Below are 17,888 nucleotides of genomic sequence, written 5' to 3'. Positions count from 1 at the left end.
ATCGACGGTGACCAAAAGGGAAAAATTAAATGGGGAGACCAAAACGTGTGAGACGAGACACGAAATGACGACAACGGAAATAATAGTTGAGACAAGGGAGGTAAAGGGTGAAGAGTTGGCAGTGACGGAAGCCGGGAAGGGAACGATAGAGGAGAGACTGCACGGTGAGGACGGGGTAAGTGACGCACACACACACACGGAGGTAGTGGAGGACAATGGGGGTGAGCTCGCGGAGCGTGTCGAGACCCAGTGCGAGCACCTGGATGGCCTCCTCCAGGAACGAGGGGAGGGAGTATGCCCCCTTGAGGCGAGTCACGACCAGGTGAGTTCGGTCGTGCTTTGCGAGGTTGAGAGGAGGAGTGCTGTCGACAGGTGCACGGAGAGCTTGGGGGGTATAGAGGCCCCGGAGACCCTTGTGGGGACATTAATCCCCAGTGTGGTTGTCCCTGTGTGTGTGGTGCAAGGCGTGAGTGCGTCCCCGTGTGTGGAAGCGACCCCGTGTGTGAGTGGTGTGGTGGCGATGGTGCCGGAGTACGTGCTTCCCAGCACGCCATGTGTGGATGAGGCACCGTGTGTGAGTGTCGCCGTGTGTGTGAGTGAGGCACCGCGGGTGTGTGCCCCCGCGTGTATGAGTGAGGCACAGTGTGTGGATGAGGAACCGCGGTTGAGTGCCCCCGCGTGTATGAGTGAGGCACGGTGTGTGGATGAGGCACCGCGGGTGAGTGCCCCCGCGGGTGTGAGTGGAGTGGTTTGTATGAATGGAGCACCACGTGTGAGTGGTATGGGTTATGCAAGGGAGACCGTGTGTGTGAGAGAGCGGTATGTGAGGGAGATGTCGGTTGGCATGCGGGAGCACGCAGCCGCGTCTCCCGGTGTGAATATAATGGAATGGACTGTGTGCGTCGTAACACGCAGGTGTGCGTGGGTTGAATGGCGAAGACGAAGGCGACATGAGAAGAAAGAAAGCCGAGTAGCGGCTGTAGCTATTTCGGGGACCGTGCCGGGTTCGCCCAGCAGTGAGCACGAGGTTCGTGCTGTGCAACGCACGAGACCACCACGTGCTCGCTTGCGAGAGTGAAGTCCCGGTCCGGAAACGCACGCGGTGGATTTGCCGATCCCGCGGACGGACAAAGTTTAGGCAGGTAAACGGATTTGGACCGGACGGGTTCTCCACGCGATCGTGTGTGTTAAGCTCCAACGGGCAAAGCACATGTGTTCGCGTGGGGAACCCCTCGAGACGTGGGGCTTGTGTTTTTTTTTATGCACACGGTGACGCCATGGCTGCACGTGGGGTTGGAATCCGGCAGGAGGGGTATCTCTGCCGGATGGTGCCGTCCAAGGAGGGACGAGGAACACGTGCAGCTGCATGACGTCACGGGCAGTTGCAGGTGTAAAGTGCGCGAGTTGCCGCGCTGGTGATGCGCATGGGAAAAGAAAAAGAAAGCAAGCCTCACTTTCGGGTGTACAGGATTTCTGGGCAAGGGGTGGAAGACCCCCTTACCAGGGCACAGGATGGAAACTAGTTAGGGGGAAGGGTTAGCTTAGTTAGACCGACTTCATGGGGCAGGGGTAAGTCCTCATGGAGTCCGTGGAATGGATTAGTTAGAGGGATTGTAGCGAGATTTAGGTTGGGGAATTGATTAATGGGATTATTTGGAGACAGTGACAGACTTGTGGATGTGTAGAGGGGACGTAGCTTAGCTACGTAGTGTTAAAAGGAACGTGCTGTAGTTTAAGGGACGACGTGGGAGCACGAGTTAGTTAGGGGAGGTAGTTAGAAGGATGGCAGAGTTCAGCGGTGAGTGTGTTGAAGAGTTGTGGGTTGTGAGGTGAGTACTTGTTGAGTGAGTGAGGCCAGCGGGTCTGTGTGAGTGGAGCGAATGGGGAATGCATGGTGCGATGAGTGATTGGGGGGAGGAGTGACTCCCGCCCAAGTGACCCCGGGGTCAGTCAAATTGAAAAATGGAGGTCGTTTTGTTGTTGGTGGGAAAGTAGGCTCGAGACCCATTTGGAGGGGTGCAGGAGCCCTGTTGACGGGCTTGGGAGCGTGGCTGCGAAAGGTGAGTATCGCTGAGTGGGTACCCCGGGCACCAGGCTAGTCGGCCGCGGTAGGCCATGGGCCCATGGGGGGCCGGGATAGAGTAGTGGGCACGGGTGCGCCTGCTTGGTGCGGGGGCCCGGGGCGCCATTAGCCGCGTGGGCAGTGTTGTGGGCACGGGTGACCCTCGGAAAGGGGCCCGGGAGGCCGGCCTGCCACGTGTGCGTTTCAGGGGAGGTGCCATGGGGGGCACTCCCCGGTGTTAGGGAGCTGGTAGGCTCGGAGGCAGTGTAGTGCCCGGGGGTGCCATAGCGGGAGATTCGGCAGAGGGTCGTGCCTGCCAAAGGGAGCCACGTGTCCCAGCCAGGAGACCGTGTGAGGGCACGGAGAGAAAATTGGGGGGCGAGGCCCGAAATTGTGAGGACACCAACACAGGCGACGGGAATCTGGGTTGTTAGAACCAATAGTTTAAGCGAGAGGCGCTTGTTGAAAGCCCCGGGGTAGTTTAACAGTTAAATGGATAGGGTAGATTAGGAAGTGTACCCCTCCGCACCATCCATCCCCTCGCTGTCGTTGTGGGCCGCTGGACCCACTTTGGTTATAGATCGCCGAACTCTGGGGAGGCCATCCTGAGGCTTCGTTGGGCCTCGACACAGGACGTTAGCTCTCCCTTATTCCCCTCCGGGAAGGGAACGTAGGGGTTGGGAGTAGGCTAGGTGACAGGATAGGGTAGCCGAACAAGGACGATAAAGGGGGTTAGGGGACGATTTATAGTGGGGGAGTAAAAATAAAAACAACAAAAAAATAAGTTGGGGCTAAATTGGGGTTTGACAAATTAAGGGAGTGGGTATGTACAGTGACAGGCAAAGGCGATAGGTTGGGAGGGAGACAGGTAGGTAGGTCCGAGCCCGCCTTCCAAGTGGCCAGCACCACCGCACTCCCTCCACCAACCTCCACTGAACGGCAAAGGCTGGCCAACTTCATCGGCTGGCCGTGTTTTGCTTCAAGGCAGAGGCCGGCCAACTTCATCGGCTGGCCGTGTTTTGCTTCAAGGCCTGTGCCGGCCACTTCAGCCGGCTGGCTGTTTTTCTTCAAGGCCTGTGCCGGCCAACTTCATCGGCAGCTGTTGTTTTGCTGCAAGGTCTGTGCCGGCCCACTTAATCTGCCGGCTGGCTGTTTTTTTCTTCAAGGCCTGTGCCGGCCAGTTCATCTGCCGGCTGTGTTTGCCTGCAGCGGCCTTCTGCGGGCTGTGTTTGCCTGCTGCCTTTGCCATGCCATGCCCACTGCCCATGTTCACCAGCCCCGTTCAATTTTTGCTTTGCCCCCCCCCGCCCCTGTTCATTGCCATGTGCGCCAGGATCAAGGCAACAGTTTGCAAGCTGCGAGAACTGCCCCGTTGGCAGCTACAACACGGGCCTGCAGTGGCGGCCCGTGCACCGTGTTTGTGTTCATGCATCCATTCGTTGTGCTCATTGCGTGTGCCACTTGAGCTGGCACGGAGACTACGTTGTGCAGCCCATGCACCGTTGTGGTTCACTGCGTTCAGTTCAAAAAGGGAAGGCCTTGGACTGCGTGTGAGCAGCCAGCCACGTTCCCTGTCACCTGCATTGTTTTGAGCCAGAGACTGCATGCGGGCAGCCTGGCTCCCTGCTCACTGCTTTTCTTTTGCAGAGTTCATTGATCCTGGGCCATGGTTTAGTGTAAAATTTGTAAGTTAAGGTTAAGATGTACTGTAAATATGAGTGCGCCCCCGGCATGTCTGTCTGGCGCCGGCAATTTTATTTAAGTCGTCCGTGTGAGTGAGTTTGTTTAGGTAGTTACGCAGCCCTCAGGTTATTTATTTTGGGGACACGAATACCATGAATGTCGCACTCAGGGATCCGTAGGTAAAATGTACTAGGGGAAAACTACACATGATGGCACACGAAAATTTGACGACTCGGGACGAGTCTGTAAAAAGGGGAGGGGGTAGTGTTGTGGTTACCAAATTCGCAAACCACCATTCAGGTCCCTTAGGTGAGGTATCTCGGTAAGTATATGTGTAGTTAGGCCCAAACCCGTTGTCTAGTGGGAATAAATGTTATTCATGCGTGCTGCGACTCTTCAGGAGAGCCGTTTTTCTTTTACTATCTTTAATTTGGACCAACCGCCATTGTTACCACCACCAACCACCACATCAACCACCCACCGCGGCGCCACTTCACGTCACACCTCGCAACCGTCGCATCGCCACCGTTCTTGCGCCGCTTGTGGGTACCGGTGTTGGACTCGTGCAGGGCGCGCGCCGAACAGCGTGTACAAAACCACGGATTTTCTGCTTCAAAAACGGATCAAAAACGACACGCCCACTTTTGTGCCGTCCAATCGGTGAGCGAGGGGCGATTTGGCCCCGCCTCCAGGGCGTTGGAGGGCGATCAATATATGCAAATTTATGGATCAAAAAGCATTCACGCCCACTTTTTCTCGGGCCAATGGGGAGCGAGGTGAAAGGTCGAAGGGAGGGGGTCAAAGCTGAGAGAGCGAAGCCACGGGGCTTATAAAAGCGACCGCGTTCGTCAGTCAGAAGGACAGAGAGTTAAGACTTCGCGGGCGGTGGAGTTGGGAAGAAGGAGCAAAAAGGAGCTGGTCGCCGTCGTGTGCGTTGGAGTCGGAGCGGAGGGGACGGAGCTGTGGAGAGGCGGCGAGGGCAGACGAGGGGGTGCTCGCGTCGTGCAGGGAGCTGCACCCCAGGGAGGCCGACAGCGCGACCTGGCCGAGGTGGAGACGCTCGTCGCGGGACTCGAGGCAGAGTAGGAATCCTCTATACCCCGAGCATCAGCAACCCCCTCCTGTTTCCCCCCGCGCTGAGATAGTGCGACCAAGGGGGCCCCTTTCCCACCCCCTACCAGACACTGTCCGCGAGGCCCGCGGAGTTGAGGCACCATCGCCGCTCCGCGTCTCATCACCAGACGGGTAGGCCCGACCCGGTCTCGGCCTCAGGCCCGCCTCATCCTTGAGGGTATTCTTTTCCTTGGTTTTGGGTATGTGTTGTCGGCGCCGTCTGTGAAGTAAAATTGTATAAGTGTTGCCGTGTGCTCGCGTAATCGGTATTAGATCTGCATTGTCGCATTTGCTTTTTGTGTAAATTGCATTGTGTTTTTCTTTTCTGTGTGCTTTTGGTGGAATTGAATATGTGTGCTTTCCGTTCATCGCGAATAAATGTGCTTTGTGTTGAACTGTTTCCCGCTTCGCTTCGTCATTTCCTTCATTGAATCCTCATCTTGCTTCACGTAAAGGGTTGGTAGTGGGCTGAATACGCCCGATAATTAATCGAACCGTCGAGGCCGACGATAACACCGCTCGGTTATCCCGATAGTACGGAACGGGTCGCTTAAGTGGCCCGTGTCCGAAGTCGACCTGCGGCGAGGTGCGATCGCCCGGTCTACCCTCCGTGTGGGTACTTAGGTAGGTCGAATTTGGCGAGCAACCCTATCCCACGCGGGGGCTGATTGGCTCGATCACGGTGAGACCGAAAGGTCCACCCGTGACTGGTTCCCGGCGTTAGTCCGAGAGGGTCACGACTGGATTGTCCGTCCGGTGGGCGACATGCCGCGATTCGAGTTACGTGGCCGTCCGCACGCCGGCGGGCGCGAATCCGCAACAATATGTATATGTATATGTAGAGTCGAACCCCCTCCCCCCTCCACAGTGAAGTCCTAAATATTTTTGGACTGAATGGAGAAACTCCAGAGGCCAATAACACAATTAGGAGCACAGAATAGGAAGAATGTGAGAGGGGTTTAACTCAGTAGAAATTTAGCAACAGGAGGGATTAGGGTTAGCTCTGCTGCATGCATCCAGGTCTGACTGAGAAACCATTTCTGTGCAGTTTCAATGGTAAATCCCTGAGGGAGGTTAAAATTGGTACTGGTCTCTTGTGTTCTCTTAAAGACACCAGCAGAATTAACAATTCCAATCATGGCGTCTGACAGATTATTTATTATATTTGTTCAATTTTAATTTGTTTTGCTCAATGATTTTCAAATGATGGACCATTTATTTTGCTCAATGCTCAAATATTATATTTGCTCAATGATTTACCATTGAAGCCGCACATAAATGGTTTTCAGTAAGCACTTGCGGTCAAGGAAGGAGCATTCACGTCGCAACCCTGTTCCTTCCCATCCTTCCACCACCACGCACAAGAAGCACAACACAAAATTGTATGCAAAACATCATGCCCAGAGACGGATGTAGAAGTCGATGTCAGAAATGAAGGCCCTTCAGGACTGGCATTGACAGTTATTTCTGCAAATGTTGAAGGATTTTCATCTTCAAAGCAAAACTTCCTTGCTGAGCTTTACATTAAGATGCATTGTGACATCCTCTGCTTGCAGGAGACACACAGAGGGAGTGAGAACAACCGCTCCAGAATACCTGGCATGGTCTTGGCAGTCGAGCGACCCCATCGTCAGTATGGCAGTGCTAACTTTGTAAAAGCAGGCTCTGTTATCAAAGCCACCTCAAAATCAGAAGAACTTAACATCAAAGTTCTTACTGTTGAGTCAAACAGTGTTGTGATAACATCAGCTTACAAACCACCAATGGAAGACTTCAGTTTCCCAGATCCTGTCTCACAAGTTAACAACAAACCACAGATCATCATCAGAGACTTCAACAGCCATAGTACCCAATGCAGGTACATGGATAAGAGGTAGAAGAAAGGATGGACGCCAACCAACTTAGTCTCATTCATGATAACCAAACTACCTCCGTTCCATAGTGCCTGTTGGAGACGTGGATATCATCCAGACTTGGCAGCTGTTACCAATGATCAAGGGCATCGATCTAAGCCAAAATGTGGGGGGACAGGTAACTGGACCCTTCTCCCAAGGTGTGCCCAAGCAATAGATCACCACGACAACTGATTCCCACGAATCGATTAGGCAACATGAACAATGGACTGCAATGCTTTTTTCAGTTCCAGATACGGTACATGAATACAGTGTATTAATACATGTACATATACTGTACTGTATTTATCCAAATAGAGTGTGACGGTTCGGAACATTGGAAATGAACGTATTTGCCAACTCATGGGGATCCAGTGCTGCCAACCGATCACTGTAGACGTGGCAAACGATGAGATGGTTCAGTCTTTGTTGACTCATCGTACTTCTCGCCAGGTTTTCAGACGCCTGAGTGCGCTGAAGGAGCGCTCAGCCGAGCATGAGCTTGCTGGGGAGATCATGAGCAATCGAAGCAACCGTTCAACCTGCGAATTGGCGCACTTCCGGTACCATCTTTTGGAAGATGGCTTGGTAATCTTGAATACAAGAACCAGTGTACTGCTTCTTGAAGAAGAGCAATTCTTCTTTCAGACTCTGACAATTTTGGATAAATGGTAACGGTGTCAGGGTCATACTCTCCAGAGAGTAACATCTTTGCGAGGCCGCCGTACCATTGCAAGTCTGTAGAGGTGAAGTACGTAGTCATGTTCGACGTCGCTGAATTAAGCGCCACGAAGTATTCTGCTCTATACGAGTCTTCAGCCGTCGAAAACTTGTGGGGTGGGGCCTCAGTATCCAGTCTATGAGGAGCTCTCCTCTTCCGAGGAGCAGCGAAAGGGTCAATGCCGTGTTCTTCCATCTGTTTCTCCACATGGACGAATGTGTCATGAAAGGCCTCATTGCTGCGAAGGTGCTGTATCTGCTCTTTCACACTCTCGCCAAACTGTAGCATACCCGCTACAGTCTGCGCTGGCGCTTGCAGGGCTCTGTTAAACCCTTCCATGCACTGTAAGAGCGGTAGCAATGCATGCAGACGGAGCAAAACCTTCCCAGTTACAAGGTTTCCTCGAATGCCACTTGCGCGACAGCCAGTGTTCGAGCCGAACTCCGCGGAGGCCTTCTCGAGTGCATCCAAAATGGACCCCGAAGTTCTGGATGACTGCGCGAACATCATTCGCGTGAATGAGCCACCGCATAGGGCAAATTGGTTTCAGTCTGGTCGGTGAGGCAGAGATGGGGTCATCAGAGTGCAAATTGAGGTACAGGTGTTTGAACTTTCCAGACTGCGAGTACAGTTTGCCAAGTTCCTGCACACAGTCTCGAGCATCTCGAATGAAGTTCGCACTCGCCATCGCCTTTGAAGTGATCAGGTGAGTGATGTGCACGCCACAGTGAACGTATTTCGCAAGTGGCTGAACCTTCTTCACTTCAGCTCGGCATCCGAGGTATGATCCTGACATAATGCTGGCTCCATCGTACGTTTGTCCACAGAGATTTGTAATAGACAGCTGTCGTCTCAGTAGCGTGTCTTTTAACATCATAGCAATAGCAACTCCCGTGGTAGCATTTATTTCGTACAAGCCAATGAGATCCTCCTTAACGTTGAGGTCCAATCCCACGTATCTGATACATATCGCCTCTTGCTCTATGCCACGGATATCTTGCGTTCCATCCACCATCACCGCGAACTGGACCGACTGCTCATTGATGTCTTGGCATCTTTCTCTCAACACAGCGCGACTCATTATTGACAATATCTCGTTTTGAATTTCAACGCTTGTGTAATTTGTTGTTCGTTTTAACCAGTTGGCCAGGTTTGCATCATCTTCAGACCGAAGGCTCAGTAACTTCTTGAAGTTTCTCTCCGAGGCATTTTTACCTCTAATCGCACAACCTTCTTCTGCCAGGTATCTCAAGGAAGTGATAATCTTGACAAGAGCTTTCCGGGCGAGGATTTGATTGTCTTTGATCCGAGTTTCTATCTGTGCGCGCACGTCGGTCTGCTTGAGGGTGTTGATTTTCTTCATGGCGAGAGCGTGCAGCTTGTTTTTCTGGTGAGCGCGGAATTTCTCTAAGGCCTTCTTCCAGTTGCAGGAACCACTCCGAATGAACGTGTCTTCGAAGCTACCTGGGCAAGCGCCGAACAGCTTCTTCCTACTTGCATTCACACATGTATAGCACAAAACCTTACTGAGTCGCTCGTCGAAATGAAGCCATGGGAAGTCTTTGAACCATTTTGCTTGAAATTTCAGTGTTCGGTTAGCCAGAGTCTGAGTTGGGATCGAATTCGGATCTGGTTGATGTGGCTTGAGGAGTTCAGGACACTCATCATCACTCACGGAAACAGCTGCACCAATTGCTGAATCAGACGCCTCAATGGCGGGAGGCAAGGGGGGATCCGTCCAAACCTCGTCAGTAGGGTCTTTCGCCTTCACCTCTTTTGAAGGACGGAAAAAGTCCAGGATCTTGGTATTTTGCTTATCCATGTTAGGCGTCTAATGACCTGTGCCCCGTTCTGTATTGACGCAGGTTGTGGCACATCGCTGAGCCGAACACATATGCTCAACGTATGTACCTACTGGAAATTCATAGTTTTGTTTTCAGCCATGTACACTGTATGAGTGTGAGCGACAGAGCTGCAGTCAGTGGGTGTGAGCGGCCAGCCGTACCGTGTGTAGAAGAGACGGTGCATATAGGGGGCGACGGTAGTGTACATCATGTACACTAACGTCGCCCCCTATATGCACCGTACAGTACATGTACAGTACATGAGGTATATCTACAGCGTGGGGCTGCATGGTATAATGACAAGAATAGCAACGAAGGCTTATCGCACACATCGTGCCAACTGTAGAGTTTGGTGAAGGAGGAATAATGGTCTGGGGCTGTTTTTCATGGTTCAGGCTCAGCCCCTTCATTCCAATGAAGGGAAATCTTAATGCTACAGCAAGCAATGATATTCCAGATGATTTTGTGCTTCCAACTTTGTGGCAACAGTTTGGCGAAGGCCCTTTCCTGTATCAGCATGACAATGCCCCCGTGCACAAAGAGAGGTCCATACAGAAATGGTTTGTCGAGATCGGTGTGGAAGAACTTGACTGGCCTGCACAGAGCTCTGACCTCAATCCCATCAACACCTTTGGGATGAATTGGAACGCTGACTGCGAGCCAGACCACATCACCCAACATCAGTGCCTGACCTCACTTATGTGCTGTTGTGGCTGAATGGAAGCAAATCCCCGCAACAGTGTTCTAACATCTCATGAAAAGCCTTCCCAGAAGAGTGGAGGCTGTTATAGCAGCAAAGAGGGGGGGGGACCAACTCCATATTAAGCTCATGATTTTGGAATGAGATGTTGGACGAGCAGGTGTCCACATACTTTAGACCATGTAGTGTATGTTGACTTCAGCAAGGCTTTTGACACCGTCCCACACAGACGTCTTGTTTGGAAACTCAAAGCATGGGGCCTGGGGCCTGCAGCCTCCACTTTTGATTTGACAGCGTCCAATCAGGAAGTTAATAAGCCAACGAGTGTCGGTAAATGGTTCGCTCTTACTCTGTGCCAAGGTTCACAGTGGAGTCCCTCAGGGCTCTGTGCTTGGACCAGTGTTGTTTCCGATATAGATTGATGACTTGGTTGATTGTTTCAGTTGTCAATCGCTGTTCACGGCTGATTTCAAGTTTTTGTGCAACGGAACGGAACACAACACCAATCTGGCATTGCAGGCCTACCTCCACAAGCATGAAGAGTGGACGCAACTGTAGCTAATGAAAGTGAATCCGACTAAATGTGGGGTTATGCGCCTTGGACGGGTCCCCTCCACAGTGCAATACCGTTTGGGTGGAGTGGACCTTGTGACGATTGATAGCATCACCGATCTTGGAATTTGTTAAATGCACACACACACACATTGTCAGCCTCAATGGAGACTAATGTGGCAGCAAACAGAGCATGCTCGGTGATGCATTACTTTTGATGCTCCTTTGTTTCTATTACTCCTGCAATTTTCTAGATGGCCTATGCAAACGTTGTCCACCACAATGGAGGCCCTTTCTGAAGCGGGATTGCAACCTGCTGGAGAAAGTGCAACGCTGTGCACCACGCATGGTATAGAGGCAAGCATGCTTTTCTTCTGAGCAATGCCTTGCAAATCTGGATCTGTTTCCATTAGAATATAGATGGCTAAGAGGTGATTTAATCACACTTTACAGAATTCTTTGTGGTGAACTCAATGCTTCGTTTGAAGAAATACAGGCCATATGTACAGATGGTCACCTTCGCAGGCACTCCTGGAAGTTGGTAAAGCCTTTGGCATGCTGTAGGATAAGAGCAGCCTTCTTTTCCCACTGGCTGGTCAATGTTTGAAAAGGACCTTCTGAAGACACCATCCAAGCATTGATGACTGACAGCTTTAAAAGAAGTCCAGACCAGCTGCTGTTATACCGAAGATTGGACTCCATGGGGCATACACCCTCCTGTCCTACAATGACTTGACTTTATCTCTGACCTTTGATTTCTTGATGATAAAGTCTAATCAGTTCATCTTTGCATCATAATGTATATCAATACCAAGTTTGGTCAAAATCCCAACAGTGGTTCACAAGTTAGCACGGTAATATCATTTTTACCGAAAGGGACGTCTGACCTTTGACCCCATACTCTAATGAGTTAATCTATACATCATTGCACGTACTTGTACCAAGTTTGACTTGGATTCCTTCAGCCATTCTTAAGTTATCGCAGTAAAGAAAACCTATCACGGACAGACGGACAACTCGAAAACAGAATGTCTCTGGTGACTTCATCAGTGGAGGCATAAAAATCCAGTCATCGAAAAAGTGAAATGCATGAGATTCGGTGAAAGGCTTCTATTTTTTTTCTTTAAACAACAACGTACTTCTTAAAATGAAAACCTTTGACTCCCACCATACACAATGAACGCACATGCCAACAAAGTGGAAGGATTGTGCAGAATAAAAATGATGATGAGATAAACTATTGAACTGGGCGATGATGAGATAAACTTTTGAACTGGACGATGATGAGATAAACTATTGAACTGGGCGATGATGAGATAAACTTTTGAACTGGGCGATGATGAGATAAACTCGTCATGTGGGCGCTCAATAAGTAATACTAATCTGTATGCTGTCTTATGATGGCTACCATATCAGCATGCCTCCACATCTGTGCTGGAATACAAATAAAACATCATACAGACTACCTCTGTACTGGAACCAAGACAAATCATTTGGAGCACAGAATGCGGCTCCTTACCTAGTGACGTAGTCCCTACAGTAGCAAATGCTCTACAAGGCTGAAAAACAGTCAGTGTCTGGCATTCGATACAGTGACCAGAGCAATGGCAAATCCCAGGCACACTCTGAATGGCAATCACATTTCAGGTGAACAACAGCTGAAGAATACAACATTCTAGTAAGGAACAGCAATGGAGAAGATAAAGCCCTCATCAAGAGTGAGCTGTCAGTTGCAAAAGCTAGTGGCAATACAACGACAGAGACATAGACGGAGGTAAGTGGAAGTCGCCATGGAGGAATATAACGTGAACATTATGATTGCTATTGGCAGCTCGTATATGAAGAACTTCAAGGGAAAGAGCTGTTTGGCAATGTGGACATTGTGTGGCTGAAGGACTTTGCTCGATGTCAATGTGAAGGTCTGCACCAAACACTTTCTGTAGTTATGACTGACCCTGAGCTTAGTTAAGAGGCTGCAAACAAGCAGAAACTGCCAGGATTGGAGAAGCTTCATGAATCTCATATGCAGAGAATACACGGGTATTTAGTGTTTGAACCCGTTTCATGTAATGAAGTAAGCAGCGACAGCAACTGAGTTGGAAATGGACAAAAGACCTGTGGTCACCAACAGGTTGATATCATATGGCATGACAGGAGTGGGAAGAAGTTCTAGCCTGTGGTGTCAAACGAAACAAGTAGTACCAGATGATTTATTCAGCCATAATCACAAGCAGGGCTGGCAGGACAGTCTGGAGGTATGCGCACTCACTTCTCAGCTGTCTAGCGTGGGTTCATATCTCGGCCAAGGTATAAACTGGTGTTTCACAGTCAAGGTGATTCATCAATGTGTGTGCCATTCCCTTGATGGATAATTTAAACTGGCCATCCTGTCTGCTGGTATTAGTTGGTGGAGGTTTAAGATCCCACAGTGTCCTTCATGAAGAGTTGGCAAACTATTGCCAGAACCATGAACAAATTCCCATTGATGCCTTAACTACTGCTGGGAAGGCAATGGCAAAGCACCCAGTGTAACCTTTGCCAAGAAACTGATTCAGCAGCACTGATGTTCTGTAACAGAGTATGGTAAATCATAATATAATCAGAATCACAAGCAAGACCATGTGGGATGGCTTCTCGTGAGTGGACCATTGCCGGTAACTGATACAGATACAGTGACAGATAATGCTACAACAACTGCAAGAGTTAATCTGCAAAAACCTTACATTCTTTTAAAAGAAGCGTTTGAGTGAGAACAATTTTGGATGAAAAATATTTTGCATATAAAGATCTGTGATCGATGCAGTGCACTGTGGATTCAAACTTGCCACCTTTTGGATGCCAGTCTATTGTTCTCAGCAAGAAACCCCCACACCCAGTAGGCTTCCCCCATTATGCTTGCAATCATTTATTTCAGCCAGCCCAAACCCCACCTTTTCCAAACTTTACTTGGATACATCAACATCTGATTGATACAAGTGAACAATCCAAATAACACTGAACAACAAATTTCAAAATTTTTTTTTTACTGGAGATGTGTAAAGTGATTAAGACTAATTTGGGTACGCTGATTTCAAAAATCATAACCGTTTTGCTGTATCACGTCAGGATTTTCAGGAACAGAAATATTCCCATTGCCTAGAAGTCAGGATTTCAATGAAATTTACATATGTCTTTAACATGTCTATTTCGTACAATTGTTGTTAACTTGTGTTATATTTCTTTCTTTCAGATAAAGATGAGTAGGCGTTCCTGTACCAATCATCCTGACAACTTCTGTTATGTCTGTGGTCGGTATACCAAAAAAGATCAACAGCGAAGTATATCTACAGCAGTGAAAATGAAGGCCGCCTACTTTCACTACTTCGGGTGTAAGGTGGGGGACCAAGAACAGAGCTGGGCACCACACATTTGTTGCACAAGCTGTCACACAACCTTGACTCAGTGGTTGGTGGGCAAGCGCGCGAGCATGCCATTTGCGGTGCCCATGATATGGCGTGAGCCGCAGAATCATCATGATGATTGTTATTTCTGCTGCACAAGCATCGCCGGCTTCAACAAGAAGAATAAAGGTCACATCAAGTACGCTGACTGCGTCTCTGCTCGTAAACCTGTGCCTCATGATGACGAGAACCCCGTTCCAACACCTCCAGCTGATCAGAACATAGCTGTAAGCAGTGGTGAAGAGGATGGTGATGATGAACCTTTTGAACCCGACACTCAAGAATCACACCTTCTGAACCAGGGAGACTTAAATGATCTTGTAAGAGATCTCTCGCTGTCAAAGGCGAAGGCAGAGCTGCTTGGATCAAGGCTGCAGCAGTGGAATCTACTTGAACCTAACACCAAGATATCCTTGTTCAGAGCACGTCACAGAGACATGGCTGAGTTCTTTGAGATGGAAGACACGATGACATTCTGCAGTGACATCAACGGTCTGTTGAAAGAACTTGGGTGTGATCACGATCCTGCAGACTGGCGCCTCTTCATCGACTCGGGGAAGAACAGCTTGAAGGCTGTTTTGCTCCACAATGGCAACGAGAAACCATCAGTCCCACTGGCTCACGCGTTCGGCATGACAGAGACCTACGAGACTATGCGGCAGCTGCTTGATTCCATCAAGTACAATGACTTCAACTGGCACATCTGCGGAGACTTGAAAGTGGTGGCGCTGTTGTTAGGGCTGCAGTCAGGCTACACGAAATACATGTGCTTCCTTTGTCTCTGGGATAGCAGAGACGACAAGAATCACTGGACGAAGAAAGATTGGGAAGAGCGAAAAGAGCATGTACCTGGTCGACACAACGTGAAGCATGTCGCCCTTGTCGACCCAGCCAAGGTTTTCCTTCCACCACTCCACATAAAGCTCGGCTTGATGAAAAGTTTTGTACGGGCAATGGATCTGAATGGGCGTGGGTTTTTATACCTCAAGGAAAAGTTTGGCAACACCTTGTCGGAGGCCAAGATCAAGGCTGGTGTCTTTGTTGGACCGCAAATCCGATAGATTATGAAGGACGAAACTTTTCCGACAACTCTAAACCCCAAAGAGCTGGCAGCGTGGAGGAGCTTCAAAGCTGTGACGGACAACTTCTTGGGGAACGAGCGCGCGGACAACTATGAAGAAATAGTGCAGCAGCTGCTGGAGTCCTTCAGGAAACTTGGCTCCAGGATGTCCCTGAAAATCCATTTCCTACACCAGCACCTGAACTTCTTCCCTGACAACTTGGGAGCAGTCTCGGACGAGCACGGCGAGCGATTCCACCAAGAGATTTCACTCATGGAGACGCGTTACCAAGGGCGGCACAACCCGAACATGATGGGCGATTTCTGCTGGTTCCTGCATCGTGAAACTGACACAGAGCAGCACAAACGCAAAGCCAAATGCCTAAAGCATTTTTAATTACATTCTAGTGGAGTTTTTCTGTAATTTCTATAATTTTGAAGCATTCATGATGAAATAAATGAATAAATGAATTTTTGTAAATTTCATTGAAATCCTGACTTCTAGGCAATGGGAATATTTCTGTTACTGAAAATCCTGACGTGATACAGCAAAACGGTTATGATTTTTGAAATCAGCGTACCCAAATTAGTCTAAATCACTTTACACATCTCCAGTAAAAAAATTTTGTTGTTCAGTGTAATCCATCAACAATAAGGAAAGGTGAGGAGCAAACAACCTTTTGTGCCTTGTTATTACCTCCACCACCGAAGGTGAAGAAGGTTACGTTTTCACTTGTCTGTCTGTCTGTCTGTCTGTCAGCAGAATATCTCAAAAACTTGTGGATGGATTCAGGCAAAATTTGGTGGACAGGTTGGGTGTGTAACAAGGAGAATTGCTTCGACTTTGGTGAAGACCCTGATCTGGACACTAGAATTTTTTTAAGTGATTCTTCACCATTGAGATAAAGGGTCAAAAACAATATACGTATCGCACAATGTCTCAAAACATCATGGGTGGATGACAAAACTTGGTGGATGAGTTGAGTAAGTGACAAAAACAATCCAATTAGATTTTGGTTAAGGTACAGATTCAGATCCAGCCTATCATTGAGGCACAAAACATAAACTGTTCAGCCTGGCAGAAGCATACACTCTCCCGAGCACTGTTCTACTTTAATTTGTGTGTTGTCATCCTCATGGAAATGTCACATGATGATGCGATATCATGGCAAAAATGGGTCATTCCATGTCAAATCATCAAAGAATCTGGAGTCATCTCTCAGATTTTTGTAAAACTTTTGGAACCAATTGGGACCCATGAAAAACGGCAAGAACTCAAATATTTTTGCTAACAGCCTCTTAATTAGTGAGATACAGACTAACGAACTTTGGACTAATTAGCACGACGTCGCGAATTCAAATGGCCATATCTCTAAAAGTATAACACCTAGAGAGCTGGTTTTGGTGTCATTTTAAAGGTATTTTCATGCCCTATGAATTTGTCTGGGCAACATTTTCCTACCTCCAACCACAAAAAAGTTATCACAAAATATAAACTTCAATCGTGAATCCCCAAAAAATGTATCCTTCAAATTTCCTCAAATTCATCCCAGAGGTACCTTATGATGTCAAGAAGCTTCCACATAAATTTTGTGATGGGCACTCCAATAGTTTCTGAGATATGAGCAATAATGTACATGTACGTATGGCATATAGGTTCGAAAATCAGCATTTGTAATGTATTATACAATCAATAAGTGAGTTCAAGTACACAATGTTCACTAACCTGACTTAGGCTTTCAATTTCCTCTTCAATGCAGCAACAGCAGCACTTGTTTCTTCCCCTCAGGCCCAGTTGAAAATGAAAGTATATGATACTTCAAAGCAATTGATGGTCGTTCCCTGTGTTCCCTGTCATGGCTAGGTTAGAATGATTGTATAATACATTACAAATGCTGATTTTCGAACCTATATGCCATACGTACATGTACATTATTGCTCATATCTCAGAAACTATTGGAGTGCCCATCACAAAACTTATGTGGAAGCTTCTTGACATCATAAGGTACCTCTGGGATGAATTTGAGGAAATTTGAAGGAAACATTTTTTGGGGATTCACGATTGAAGTTTATATTTTGTGATAACTTTTTTTGTGGTTGGAGGTAGGAAAATGTTGCTCAGACAAATTCATAGGGCATGAAAATACCTTTAAAATGACACCAAAACCAGCTCTCTAGGTGTTATACTTTTAGATATGGCCATTTGAATTTGCGACGTCGTGCTCGTTAGTCCAAAGTTCGTTAGTCTGTATCTCACTAATTAAGAGGCTGTTAGCAAAAATATTTGAGTTCTTGCCGTTTTTCATGGGTCCCAATTGGTTCCCAAAGTTTTACAAAAATCTGAGAGATGACGGCAGATTCTTTGATGATTTGACATGGAATGACCCAAATGGCAAGGAGAAAAAAAACAAACACTGTGCTTAAAGAAAATTTGAAATTTTTTTAACCTGTGGATGTGTGTGTACATGCATGTGGATGTGTGCACAACACACCTTGGTAATCGTGCCCACCGCTTTGGTTCGGCCTTCACGAAATACAAGCCGCGTATCCACGTGTAGGTACTCTGGGTTCTTTATAAAGCGGAAACGTACGGTGGCTTTGTCACCTGTCCGGAGGCATTCTTTGCTCATGAACAGTATTGTGGCCGTCTGCCGAATGCTGCCGCAGTGTACTGAACACACAGAGAAAGGGGGAAAAAATGCACGATTATGAGAAAACACACACAGGATATGTGTATGCTCCTTATCTGTGTTGCGCTCACACAAACAATGCATTATTGCAGAAATGTACAAAAACAAAACAAATGTGTTGTACGCTGTAT

At 48.3% G+C, this 17,888-nt stretch overlaps 1 protein-coding gene across 5 annotated transcripts in view; it reads right to left on the bottom strand.

Moving 5' to 3' along the window:
- Window positions 1-17,888, bottom strand: part of GTPBP1 (GTP binding protein 1) — a 127,468-nt gene that overhangs the window by 13,417 nt on the left and 96,163 nt on the right. For all 5 annotated transcript variants that reach the window (XM_085887097.1, XM_085887087.1, XM_085887099.1 and 2 more), the window contains one exon: window positions 17,560-17,738. In XM_085887097.1, the coding sequence (XP_085743223.1) occupies window positions 17,560-17,738 (179 nt within the window). The remainder of the gene's footprint in view (window positions 1-17,559; window positions 17,739-17,888) is intronic.

The sequence above is a fragment of the Eptatretus burgeri genome, chromosome 1 (assembly GCF_056783735.1).
Source record: "Eptatretus burgeri isolate ZD-2024b chromosome 1, Ebu_testis_v1, whole genome shotgun sequence".
In the NCBI taxonomy this organism is placed as follows: domain Eukaryota; kingdom Metazoa; phylum Chordata; class Myxini; order Myxiniformes; family Myxinidae; genus Eptatretus; species Eptatretus burgeri.
The sequence above is the reverse complement of the archived record's forward strand: the minus strand, read 5'-3'. Positions and strand labels throughout refer to the sequence as shown.